Source organism: Globicephala melas, chromosome 13 (assembly GCF_963455315.2).
Source record: "Globicephala melas chromosome 13, mGloMel1.2, whole genome shotgun sequence".
Taxonomy (NCBI): domain Eukaryota; kingdom Metazoa; phylum Chordata; class Mammalia; order Artiodactyla; family Delphinidae; genus Globicephala; species Globicephala melas.
The window spans coordinates 22,733,284-22,746,814 of NC_083326.1; the positions used below are offsets into that span (position 1 = coordinate 22,733,284).

General features: G+C 34.5%; 1 protein-coding gene across 2 annotated transcripts in view; it reads right to left on the reverse strand.

Moving 5' to 3' along the window:
- The window catches only part of RTTN (rotatin), a 146,094-nt gene that overhangs the window by 70,008 nt on the left and 62,555 nt on the right, over positions 1-13,531 (reverse strand). For both annotated transcript variants that reach the window (XM_030868151.2, XM_030868150.2), the window contains exons 27-32: positions 12,263-12,417; positions 10,858-11,077; positions 4,310-4,438; positions 3,735-3,845; positions 1,882-2,040; positions 596-667 (exon numbers count right to left, since the gene is read on the reverse strand). In XM_030868151.2, the coding sequence (XP_030724011.1) occupies positions 596-667; positions 1,882-2,040; positions 3,735-3,845; positions 4,310-4,438; positions 10,858-11,077; positions 12,263-12,417 (846 nt within the window). The remainder of the gene's footprint in view (positions 1-595; positions 668-1,881; positions 2,041-3,734; positions 3,846-4,309; positions 4,439-10,857; positions 11,078-12,262; positions 12,418-13,531) is intronic.

A 13,531-nucleotide genomic window follows, 5' to 3' on the forward strand; every position in this document is an offset into this window, starting at 1 on the left:
TACTGACTTGTCGTTCAGAACATGATACAAAAAATAAATCTAATAGAAAGCAAAGAAAGATAAATTATGACTCAGTGTACTTACCCAGAAAAGAAAAAAGAAGTTAACATCAATGCATATTTAACTACAAACGAATTTGTTTATTATTATTAAATTAGAGAGACAATAAGGTGAGTGCGAAAGAGAAACTGCCTGGACTGAAAGCAAAAGGGTGTGATTTAGGGCCAACTACTTAAACCTGCTGTGCTAAATTTTCTTAATCTAAAAAATGAGGATAATAATGGTTCATAACTCAAACCATTACACAAGCTGATATTTGTTATGTTTCTAGACGAGTGCCTAGTACATAGTAAACATGTCAGTGATTATTATTTCTGTTTAAAATTATTTTTAACACCACAGAGAAGAATTTGTAAATCTGATCAAGCATAAAAAAAGTCTACACTCTCTTTCAAGAGGTCCTGTTGGCTTGTATAAAGTTTCACCAGTAAGGAAATATATACATATACATATATATATACATATATATGCTGAAACTTTATCATCACTTAATCTCAAATATCTACTAGGTTGATAATTGTTTAAAGTCACCTACCTGCCAAGTATAACCCTTTATGATTTCTGAAGGCATTGGAATTACAAGGAGATTTTGAAAAATAAATGCAGCCTGAAATTAAAGGAAAAAAATGTCAATACTGCCATCTTGTTGTCATGTCTGAAATAACCAATATAGTGTTATTTAATAACAAAAAAGCATATCCCTGGTCAGCTGCACATGCTGAGAGGTCATTATGAGAACTCCCCACTGCCCTTCCTGTTAGGTGATGACATAGTAGTGGGGGAAACTACTTCACAAGCAAAGATATTTTTTCCTATTTCAGAATTTTGTCTTTCCAAAAAATGATCTGTAAACCATAAACTGTTCTGGTAGTATTTAAGAAATCGACTTCATGTTTCTATCATCCTCCTACAGATCATATACACACACCTTTCTCCCTATCTCTTTCTTCCTCTCTCATACAAGCTCCTCCCAATAAAAAACTGCTAACTAGAAATACAAACCACAAATGTCCAACTTAACCTCCTAGGTCCTGAAGATGGTCAAATTAAAAAATCATACTAATTATGAATACTGATTATCTATTTAGTGAAAGATTATAACGGGAGAATAACCAGAGTAACAGAGGGGATCCAAAGGGAGTGAAATTTTCAACCACCTTAACTGGAAGCCAGTAGACAGTCTTTAAAGTTGGTAAATCAAGAGGAAGCTACAAGTTTAAGCATTATTATTAAAAAAAAAAAATAAGAAGAAGAAAACTACAGCCTTTGGATTTTGAAACTGGAAACTGGCTAATGGTGGGCCCAGGAGCTGCTGTTTTCTTTACAAGCTTCTAAGCATTATTTGATTACTGTTCTTAAAATGGTCTGCATCACTCATCACTTTGATAAAAGCAGCAGTAAAGAAAATAACAAACTATTTAGAAAGAATTAAAATAGCATTTACGTTTCCTCTTACATGTTATATAATAAATACTACAGAGTATTTGACAGCCCCTTAAGTAAAGCTTTATAAACTTACACACTGAGATCATATAAAAGTAATTTCTTTTCCTGTGAACTACTTTTCAATGTGTAATAAAATAGAAGAGTCCATTTAAAATGCACTGAATTCTGCTTTGATCTTTCAGAGTAAAGGACTCCTGTTCTGTCTGTGAATCAATACCATTTTGTTCTCTATAACCATTTCATTTCAGTTGTTCGCAGGTCAAAGAGACAACGGTCAGTGGTGAGCCCACAGTGTTGAACAGGGAGTATGGTTCCTAAGAACTACCACAACAGGTCTCTGAGGGAAAATGGGTGGGGCTAAACAGACAGGCCTACCTCCCGGCGTACCATGCTGCACTCCGACTGGTCCAGAAAAATGTTCACCACAGTTCCCCAGAGCCCACCAGAAATGTTTTGACAACTGTTTGCTAAGGCCACACAGCCAGTTTCAAGGGTAGTCAGTGCCGATCCTAATCCCAGTGAAGTGAACCTCACCTGTTCAAATTAGAGAAAACGTTGTGAAACCAAAGAACCCGATTTCACAACATGAATTCTCAATTTTTCTGGTACATAAAATATCACATTTTTATGACACTGTCTTGACGATCCTAAATTATAAGATACTTAAAGAATACTGTCCTATAAGTTTATGAGCGAATAAAACTCCTATTCCATGATTTAAGAAAAGTAATAATATAGGTTATAAAAGCTAAATAAAAGCAAATGTCACAAAAAGTCAAAACCAGCTATAAGACAGACTAAAAATTATAGTTCAAAAGTCTTTTTCTAGGGAAAGTATAGGGTGCCTACGTATCTTTCATGAACATGATTCTTGTTTATTTCTCATTTTTAAGAGGATACTATTATTTTGTTCCACCTTCCTTAATTTTTCAGTGTTTCTTTCAAACAAATGGTTTTAACTTCTTTGAAACTTCTTTTCAAACAGAAGTAATTGAATTATCTTTTTAAAAGGTACTTAGTATTTTCCCCAATATTCTTTTAAAAGAAAAATGTTTCAAAAGAGATTGACATGGTGTAACGTTTGCCATAGTACCCCCACTGCTCAAGCTACGTATCGGGTGAACTTGTGAATTTTGATTTCAGAACAGAGTTTCACTGATAACCACAGGGTAACAAACAGCAATGCAGTCATAAGGCAGTCAAGCACCAAGTCCAAGTTCAATGTGGCTCGAGAATGTATCTCTAGCTGTTAACAGCACTATATTATATACACAAAAATTTGCTAAGAGGGTAGATCTTATGGTAATTGTTCTAATCACAAAAACAAGCAGTAAGAGGACAGAAGAAACTTCTGTAGGTGAAGGATATGTTTACGGCATTGAATCTGGTGATGTATATTTCAGGGCTGTATACTTATCTCCAAATTCATGAAATTGTATACATTAAATAGGTACAGCTTTTTGTATGTCAATCATATCTCAATAAAGTGGTTTAAAAAAATCAAATCAGTAGACAAATGGCTAAAACTGGAAAATTCATTAATATAAAACGCTGCATTGTAATGATACTATTCTATTACATGACACTCAAAAGTCACTTGGCTGCTATCCTTCTAAACTGTTTAAAAATGGCTGGACTTCTCCAATAATATTTTGCTGTTCTTTATAAAACTGATAGATTCTATAATAGTTCCTTTCTTACTATTTTTAATCTGTACTCTGAATCTGACTGAATGGGGGGTACCATGAACTGAATAATGTACCCCCAAAATTCATATGTTGAAGCCCTAACTCCTAATGTATTTGAGGAGAGGGCTTTTAGAAGATAATTAAGGTTAAATAAGACCATGAGGATTGGGTCCTAATCTGATAGGATTGGTGGCCTTATAAGAAGAGGAGGAGAGAAAAGGTCATATGAGCATGCAATGAAAAGGGAACCATCTGAAAGCCAGAAAGAGTCCTCACCAAACTTGACCATGTGGGTGGGCACTTTGATCTTCACGTCCAGCCTCCAGACGTGTGAGAAAATAAATTTCTTTGTTCAAGCTACCTAGTCTATGGTGTTTTATTATGCAGCCCAAACTGACCAAGACAGGGGGTAAATATAGCTTAAGGTATAGCACTAAAATAACCTCATTTTGGAAAATATGAACAAGTATATGCATACATGTTTTGTTTCATTTGTTCTTTAATCTACACATAATGGACTCGATTTTCCTTCACACTGACCTCTGGGTCTCGGTCAACCCACAACGGAATCAACCAAGCCAATCCCTGTTGAGTGGTAGCATGTTCTTCACTGTGACTACCCAAAGGCAAGAACCAAAGTGACATCCACTCCTAGAATGAAAAAAAGGGAACAGAAACGCATCAGGTACATTTCTAAGGATAAAACAGAGTTCAAAATAACTGAATTTTTAAAAATCAAAACAAAGTAGAAATATGCTTAAGGCTTGGTTTTAATTCATTATTTAGCCAACACAAGGCAAACAACAATCTCAGCTCCTCCTTAAAAAGTTATACATAACAATTTTTCTTCAGAACAGCTACTTTCCCCATGATTTAGATAAAACATAGTTCTCTAGTGCATGCAGATTTCAATCAAAATAAATTTAAAATAAAATTCAGATTTGTGTAATATACAGCTTCTAAGAAACATCTTTGACAAAAATCATTTTTGTCTCCTAAAAAAACAAGTCAAAAGACATTTTCCTAGAGTAAACATATAGGCTTGAAACGTGTTAGACACAGCACATTCCCTTTCTAGCAACTGTGGGAAGACAGACAGCTTTGAAAGCTCTCACCGAGCTCTGGGCCTGGGCCATCATCTCATGGGATAAGTGAAGCAAGCAGAGAATCGTGCTCTTTGTGACACCTTTTCCCATGAAGGACATAGCATTTCCTCCACGCTCCACATAAAAAGAAGTAATGACCTGAAAAACAAATGCAAACAATTTTGTGGCAGCTTTACTCTTAGTGGCTAAATATATACCTTTCTACTGACTTGTCTGAATTGAATCCTAACCACATAAAGTATATTATAATATTCTTAGTTTATACATTTAAAAGTGGTTAAGAAGGTAAATTTTATGTTATGTGTATTTCACCACAATTAAAACAAACATTCTTAGTTTAAATTGTTTTCCTTTGGAATTTGTACAAAGAATGTGTAGTATCCTCCTAGAAGATTTTGTGATTTAAAATATGCTCGTAACATTCTTCAAATGTTATAGTATCCTTTAAGTAAAAGAGTTTATTTTATAAATACCTTGTTGAAAAGTATACTTAGAAATTGCTAGCTATATAAAACTCTTACTAACTACCAGATTTAGGCTAAGTTTTCTGGAAGTATGGTTTGAATGTAAATGGACATTTACATTTCTAAGCGATCTTAGATTTCTACTCCATATTTAAGCATATATTTATTACTTAAATCATTGCCTGTCAACTTTTTCTCTCCCACATACCTGAGGGCTTTAACACATTTCCATCAGTAACAACAAAAGAAATGTTTCTTATCTGAAGCTATTATGCCCTTATCTGAGAAGCTGAATCAGAATGAACATGGGGAGTTAGGACACAGCAGTCTGAGAAAAAGTCCTTCCACCTGATTTAGAAAATCCTTTAAAATATGTGACAAACTCTTCTGGAAAATTTCTGTGTAAATCACATATTGTCCCCCATATAGAGGTTCAATAAATATTTGTTGACACTGAATAACAAGCATCATTACAGCTTTCAACTCAAAATAAAAAATTTAAAGCGACAAAAGATCACTTTATAATTCACAAAATTTTAATAAAAAAAAGAATGCTAACTATATTTAGGTGGCAATACATTATGAAGGAAAAACTTGTGAATCAAAGCAATCAAAACCACATGTTATCTAATACAGCAGAAAGTATTTCAATTCATCCACCCAAGGACTCAATGCTTTTATTCAGCACAGTAAGCCATTTTGTCTTATAACAGAGACTACTTTTTAGTTTGGATTCTTTTCAGCTCATGCAGCAAAGAAGATTAGTTTAAAAAAAATGGCATAAATATAAATCAAGTTAGGCACAGCTTATTTAACAAAAGCAATTTATTCGTAAGATAACTTGGGGATTTTGACTTAAATCAGAATTTTCATAAACCAAATAACTGTATAGTATGTCTGAAAATGAAACAGTTTGGCCAGGGGTTAACAACTACAGGTGACTGCTACAGGAGCCCTGCTCTACTATTCTTTCTGCCTATGTATATGTTTAAGGTTTTTATAATTAAAAGTTTAAAACTTTAAGGGACTATTTTAGAAGAGATCCAAATGATCAAGTCTTTATTATCTTCTTATACGTCACTGGAGAGAGCTATATTGTCATGGTTTAGGTTCTAGCTTAAAAGGGATAAGTCAAGAACGTTGATATTATCTCCTTTCAACTTACCGTCAGATCCCTGGAATTATACTTCATATATAATTTTTAAGGCTTTATTTATCATAGTTTATTCACCTATCATAATGAATCATGCTTAGTCTAAAAGTCTCATTTCCCAACCACAAAAGGCAAATACTGCATTCAAATTTCACTGTGCAGAAACAAAATATCTAATAATGAATTACAACCTCCATCTGAAAAGGAATCAGCTTTAATCACTGAGAAACTATGAAGCAAATCATTTGGACCAACAATGGCTTGTTTCAATGTCCAGTTACATGAGCATTACTTTATTCTCTAAAAGATCAATTTAGCCAGTAGTAAAATAAAGAAACCTGTTTATCTAGCTAAGTAAGCAGAAGGACCCAAGTAAGATTTAATAGGACTCCGACACAATTTCTAACAAAAGTGACAGGTTTTTTTCATATTATTTTCCTGTCATTTAATGTAAAGACATAAAGATTTTCTTCCCAAGATGTTATATGAAGCATAACATGTACTCCTCTGTTTATACCAAATAAAGATTTGTTATCAGGTTTTCATAACAGTGAAACATTATAAAACAAGCATCACACTTTATATCTATTCCTTAGCTAATAAACTGTATTGATTTTTATTACCTCAAAGACAACTGAGCTTAAAATGACAGTATTGTCTTTTTTCCCCCCGACTTCTTACTGAGAACTAAGCCTTTTTGTTCTCCAATAACATAGAAAGCTCATTTTAATTTCAGGTATTTGAAACACAGGTGTGATCTGAAGTCTCTCCTGTTACACAATTTTACAAACAAAAGTACTTCTGAGGGTTTCTAAATATAAACAATGTAACACTTCTTCAATTACTGCTGTAGTAGGTCCTCACATATCCCTGATCTGAAACAGATAAAAATCACTTAATAGAGGAGATGTTTTCCAAAAGGTTTTTAAATGGAGTATTTATAAATCACATTACAAATAATGCTATAAATTAGGTACTTGTAGACTGAATTATATTAAATGCATTGGAGGAGCTTATTTCTTAAAAAACACTATGGTAAGTTTTTAGCTAATACATCTATTCTAAAAAATTCATATTATTTCTGATCATGGACACCTTGAAGCATGAGATAATTAATTTACTGACAGTTTGCTCTTTTTCAGTATTTACAAGTATTCAAGATAAAAAAATTATTTCATTAAAGTGACTACACTAAAATTCATATTAAATTTTATAGTACAGCTGAGAGTATTTAGAATTTTGAAATATTTTTTAAAAAACAAGATGTACTTTTGGAAACAAATCCTAGATAATATCATCTGAAGCATGATTTACAGCTCAATATATAAACATCACCTAAAGTATGATTTAATAATGAAAATACAAAAATTAAACACACATCATTTACATTCATTTACATCACATTTCCAGTTATTCAAACTTTATTCTAATTTTAAAATCATAGATAAGATACAACTAAATTATTCACTATCTGTCCACTATGTACAAATCACTGTCCTAGGCCAGTGGGGAGCTGAGGGTAGTGGAAATGGTCCACAGATGATTCTCACAAGCTCACAGTCTAACAGATCAAAGCATAAAGCAAAATAAAAATACAATGTATTAAGTGCCGTAATAGTGGCATATATAAACTGCTTGAGGTACATAACCTGTAGAAGAGATCAGTCAGCCAAGTAATACTTACTGGGTGACTATGTGTGAAAGAATAAAAAAAGGCTTACTAAAGGAAGGCAAATGAACAAGTGAGATCTTCAACTTTGTGTAGAGATTGCCACCCAAAGAGAAAAGAAGCTATATAAAAGAAAGACTTTTTTTTTTTTTTTGCGGTACACGGGCCTCTCACTGTTGCAGCCTCTCCCGTTGCGGAGCACAGGCTCCGGACACGCAGGCTCAGCGGGCCCAGCCGCTCCGCGGCATGTGGGATCTTCCAGGACTGGGGCACGAACTTGTGTCCCTTGCATCGGCAGGCGGACTCTCAACCACTGTGCCACCAGGGAAGCCCAAGAAACAGACTTTTTAAGCATGCTTTTTTATTTAATGAGAAGAACCACATATAACTGAAACTTCAAGAGATGTGGGGAAAATTTTAAACAGAGATAAGACTCAAAATGCTAGATTATAATGAGCCTTATGCACTTGAAAAAGGAGATTGGGAGTGAAAGGTTTCTGTTTCGAAGGATGATCTGGTGGTGGGTAGAGACCAGTGGCAAGTAGAAACGTACAGCACTAAAAGGAATAGGAAGTTACGGACACGATTTGGTCAAAACATTCCATGTCTAGAAAGCCCATCACTTCTGATCAGTTTATTCATGTTCCAAACCTCTCTCTACACTGCTTCCTACAGGAGCCTTGCCTGAATTCCTAACAGTTAAAGATGCCAACCTCTATAACTGAACCTTTCAAGGCAAGCAATGCTGGCAGACTTGGTCACTAAGCAAACAGTGATCCATTTATAGATCTAGACAGTTTATTACTTACATAAAAAGCATAAGCAAGAGTAGGCAAAGGTGCCAGCTCTCAGTGTCCCTTTTACAGGGTGACACTGAAACAAAGGGGCCAGATGACAGCAGTGCAATGGCAGCGCACTCTTGCTGAGGAGCTCAGGCCAAGCTGCAGCTGAGCCATCTATAGCCTGCTGCCGTACCCCAAGGGAGCGAGGCAGAAAGCCCGCGAGTGCATCAGAACCCAGGAGGTGATAAAAACAGGCCCGTGACACACTTCCTAAGAGAAAGTGAAGTGAATGAGCAACGGCCTTGTAGCAGTTCCTTACAGGCTTCTCACGTTCCAAAAGGATCACAGGAAGTTCTGCCAGAGCTTAGATCAGCCGCACCTAAGCCCTGCCTACGTGGCCCACGTGCAAACACACAAAGCTGCCAGGGTACCGTGGCAAAGCTGTTCTCTTACAGAAACCTATCACTGCTCTATTCACTGCAACATTCGTAAAATATACTGGACTAAATGATGATGAAAACAAGGCATAAAGTTAAGGCCATGACTGGAAGGTGATTAGAGCTAAAAATATATTTTTGAGAAAATTAAAAAAAAAAATCAGTGAAGTAAGGCTCTACCTTAAAAAGGTAGGAAAAAGCCATAAATTAAACCAAAATAAGAAGGATATAAATACAGGCAGAAATTAATAAAAGAGGGGAAAAAACATTAAAGGGGGATAAACAAAGCCAAAGATTCATTCTTTGAAAAGACTAATAAAACATACAAACCACTAGTAAGGCCAATCAACAAAACTGGAGAGAAGGAAAAATCAATGTCTGGAATGAAATGGGACCTCACTACAGATCTGACAGATATTTTAAAAACAAGATGATGTGATGAACAATTTTAGGGCAATGAATTTGAAAATTCAGATAAAATTCAGTAAAACATAGCTTACTAAGATTGACACACAAAAAATAGGAAATCTGAGCAATTCTAGATCTACTTTAAAAATTTACTTCATCTATAATCTTCCCAAAAAGAAAACTCCAGTCCCAGATTGCTATACTGTCAACTTAACATTTAAGGAAGAAATAACACCAATTCAAGCCAACTATTCCAAAAAGAAAAAAGAGGAAGTTACATAAAGAAAAAGAGAAAATTATATAAGGATGGACTTATTTTGATATTAAAAAACTGACAGAAGTTTTATGAGAAAGAAGATAGATATAGTAATTCTAGAAACTTTTTTTGCCAATGAAAATAGGTAGAATAATTCTAAAAACATTAACAAACTCAATCTGTTTATATATAAAAAGAATAATACATCACAAACTAGTTGAAATTTTTCCAGAAATGTAAGGTTGTTTACCATTTTTAAATCAACCAATGTAATCCATCATCTTATGGAATACAAAAAAAAAAAACCATATGATTATCTTAAAAGATACAGAAAAAGCAATACACACTTATGATTAAAAAAAACTGTTAGCAAAGTAAGACTAAAAGAAAATGTCCTTAATCTGACTTTTCTTTAAGTAATTGAAAAAAGACTACCACAAACAGCTTACTAAAAGATAAAACATTAAAGGCCTTTCCTTTGAGTTTGGAAGCAAGGACTGCTGGGTACACAATTAACATATAAAAACTGAATATATTTCCATACATCAGCAATAGTTAGAAAATAAAATTTCACAGAAGATATAATATACTCATTTTCAACACAAGTGTACAGTGGCAGTATCTAAAATTGCCCTAAACAGGAAGAAAGAGAAGCCAAATTGTCCTTCAGCATTGTAGTAGAGAGAATACTACACAAAAATGAAATTAAACTCCACCTACAGGAAGCAAAATGAGTTAACTCTCATAAGCATAATGTTAAAAAGAAATACATTCCATTTAACAAAATCAAGAGAATGAGAAATTATTGTATATATGGACACATAATTAAGTGGTAAAACCATCAAGAAATGCAAAGAAGTTATTACCGTAAAAATCAAAATAACAACTACCTTCAGAGGAGTAGAGACTGGAAGTGGTTATGACGAAAGCTTCTAGGGTGGTGGCTACTCTCTATCTTAGGATCAGGGTGGTGACATGTGTGTTCATTATGTGATAATCAATGAACTATGTATTTACGTTTTGTGTATTTTCTGCATGTGTTGTATTTTACAACAAAAGGGTTAATAAATGCAAAATAAGTTACCCAAATAAAGGGGCTTAATGAAGTGTAAGCCTTACTTTTCTTGAAAATGAGCTTATTCATAAAAGTAATCTTACTTATATATTTGCTAATAAAAATCATTAACACATTTAACCATTAATGAGCCATAAACACTGAATAATAATCTACATTAAATATAATAACACATACAGTACACCTAATATTGTGCCTGGTACACACTGAGTGGTCAGTAAATAGTAAATAGCTATCATTTGGGGGTTTGTAAATAGCTATCATTTAGGGGTTTTATTATTGCTGTTTATAGTTATTGACTATTTTTACTTACTTCGAGGAGACCTGACAAGTACTTCACACAAATTTCTAGTGGCTTTGTGAAAGGAGAGTGTGAGCTCCATCCCGGGAATGCTGTAAGGTGGGCCATCCCTCGTAAGGTCCTCTCGAGGGACGGCAGGCCGTAGAAGCGAGGAGCATCCGTGACTCTCAGACACTGGAGCAGTTTCAGAGCCAGCTGCGTTTGGAAAACGTAAAAAAGTTCCAAGCATTTCCTGTGTATGTAAAGGAGGAAAAAAAATCAACCACGGAACAAACGTAACTGGCTTAATGGGCTTTCTTGGTGGTGGTGGAGGGTTACTAGCAACTTACTGTATCAAAAAAGTATGAACTAGTGGAAATGGCGGGAAATGGCAGAAAATACTCCCTCTTAAAACAAGACTTTTTAAGAAAAACATAGTTAATATACCATCCAGAGTATAAGATGTAAAATATAAGTAACAATTACATTGAAAAATGCATAAATGGGTATTATTATTGCCAACCAATAATGAAATTAGAAGTTAACATAGAGTTACCACATGAACCAGCAATTCCAGTCCTAGATATATACTCAAGAACTGAAAACATATGTCCACACAGAAATTTGCATATGAATGTTCATAACATCACTCTTCACAACAGTGAAAGGTAGAAACAACTCATATGTCCCCCAACAGATGAATGGGTAAGCAAAATGTGGCATATCCATACATGGACTATTATTTAGTCACTGTCATCTGCTACAACATGCATGGACCTTGAAAACATGATGTTAAATGAAAACAGCCAGACACAAAAGGTCACATACTGTTTCACTCCATTTATATGAAATGTCCAGAATACACAAATTCATAGAGAAAGAAAGAAGATTAATGGTTACCAGGGGCTTGGGTAAAGGGCAAATGGGGAGAGACTGCTTAATGGGTACAAAGTTTCTTTTGGGGGTAATGGAAATGTTCTGGAATTAAACAGTGATAGTTGTACAACACTGTATATATACCAAAACCCACTCAATTGTACATTTTAAAATGGTTAAAATTGTGAATTTAAAATTTTTAAGTCAGAGCTACAGATATACATTTGAAAATCATCCATGCAAAAATAGTTGTACAGTCATAGAAATGGGTATGACTGCTCAGGCAGATGTGTAGAAAATTAAGAGAGAACCAAGAACTAAACCTAGAGACAACAAAATACTCTGTGTGTGTGTGTGTGTGTGTGTGTGTGTGTGTGTGTGTAATTACAATCAGGCTATATCAGAAATTGATCTGAACTAAAAAACAAACCACCACAACTGATTTTTACTGAAGTCTTTTCTCCTCTTAATTTGAAACTAATGAAAAGTAAGACCCTTTAGAAATCAAAAGAAAACTAGGTTCTGTGTGAAGTTCCCAGACCTCCAATAATACAAATGGTACCTGTCGGTAAGTGCCACGGAACCGAGCAGCAGGGTGTTGAAGAGAGCGACCAGTTCTTTCTGGAGCTGCTGCCGGACGGCGGTGCGGATGTCATCTGCTTCCTCTCGCGCCTGGGACTCTGTCAGAAGCAGCAGCTCCAATAGTGGGTTTGGACTCTAAAAAATGGAATTTGTAAAACATATATTTACCCTCTAATGGAGCTGTATGCTGTTTCCCATAAAGGTTTTTTTTGCTAATCATGTTCTGGAGTAACTAAGTTATAGCGCCTAAATCGTAGGTTCCTACGGCATTAGTAGAGATGTTCTCAACTCAAAAGGTGCTTCATATGTTAACTCAAGAAAAGGAAAGCATATCCATTACAGAAAACTGAGGAAAATAGAGAGAAGCACAATGAGAAAAACAAAAGCCACCCATAATCACACCTCACAGAGGTAGCTGTTATTAGTATGTTGGTACATACCATTCTTTTTATGTGAGTGCAAACAGAATTATAATTCAATATTTTTAACAAAACTGAGATCAAGTGAAAAAATCCACTACTGTGACCATTTTTTTAAACAATGTTATTACCAATATTTCTTCAAAAACATTATTTTAGTATCTGATTGTTATTCAGCCATAAGGGTTTACCACAACTACTGGATGATCAGTGATTTCTAAGTTCAGTGAGCTGCAGCAGCATGCTCAACTCTGATTATACCCTACGTATGAATTCTAAGCAATGAAATCACTAAAGCAAAACATTATAATAGTTTTAATGCTTTCAATGTATACTGCCAAATTGTCCCTGCAAAAAATGTACCAGTACATATGATTAAGGCCCACAGCACCCAAGCCAACTTGAGTATTATTACTGTTGTAATCTTTGCCAATTTGACAGGCTGATAAACAAAGGAAACTAGTACTACTGAAATTTCAACCTGTTTTCCAACTTAAAAAAAAATAGCTAAAGGATGTATTAGATGATTTCTAGTAATATTGAGAGAGCAGAAAATGTTACATTAACCAACAGCATTAAAAATAGATGGAATATTTATCTATCATCTATGTCATAGGCACTGTGCTAAAAAAAAAGAGAGAGAAAGAAAATAAGATTTTATTTAACTTTTGAGTTAAACTAGAAGAGCTGCATTTTCTTATTTTATAGATGGGCAAACAGAGGTTCATGAAGAGGGTAGGTAACTTAACCAAAGTCATATGAATGAGCAGAGCAAGAATTCAACCTCAGGACCATCTTACATCAGAGATAGTTAACATTCCACCCCCGGC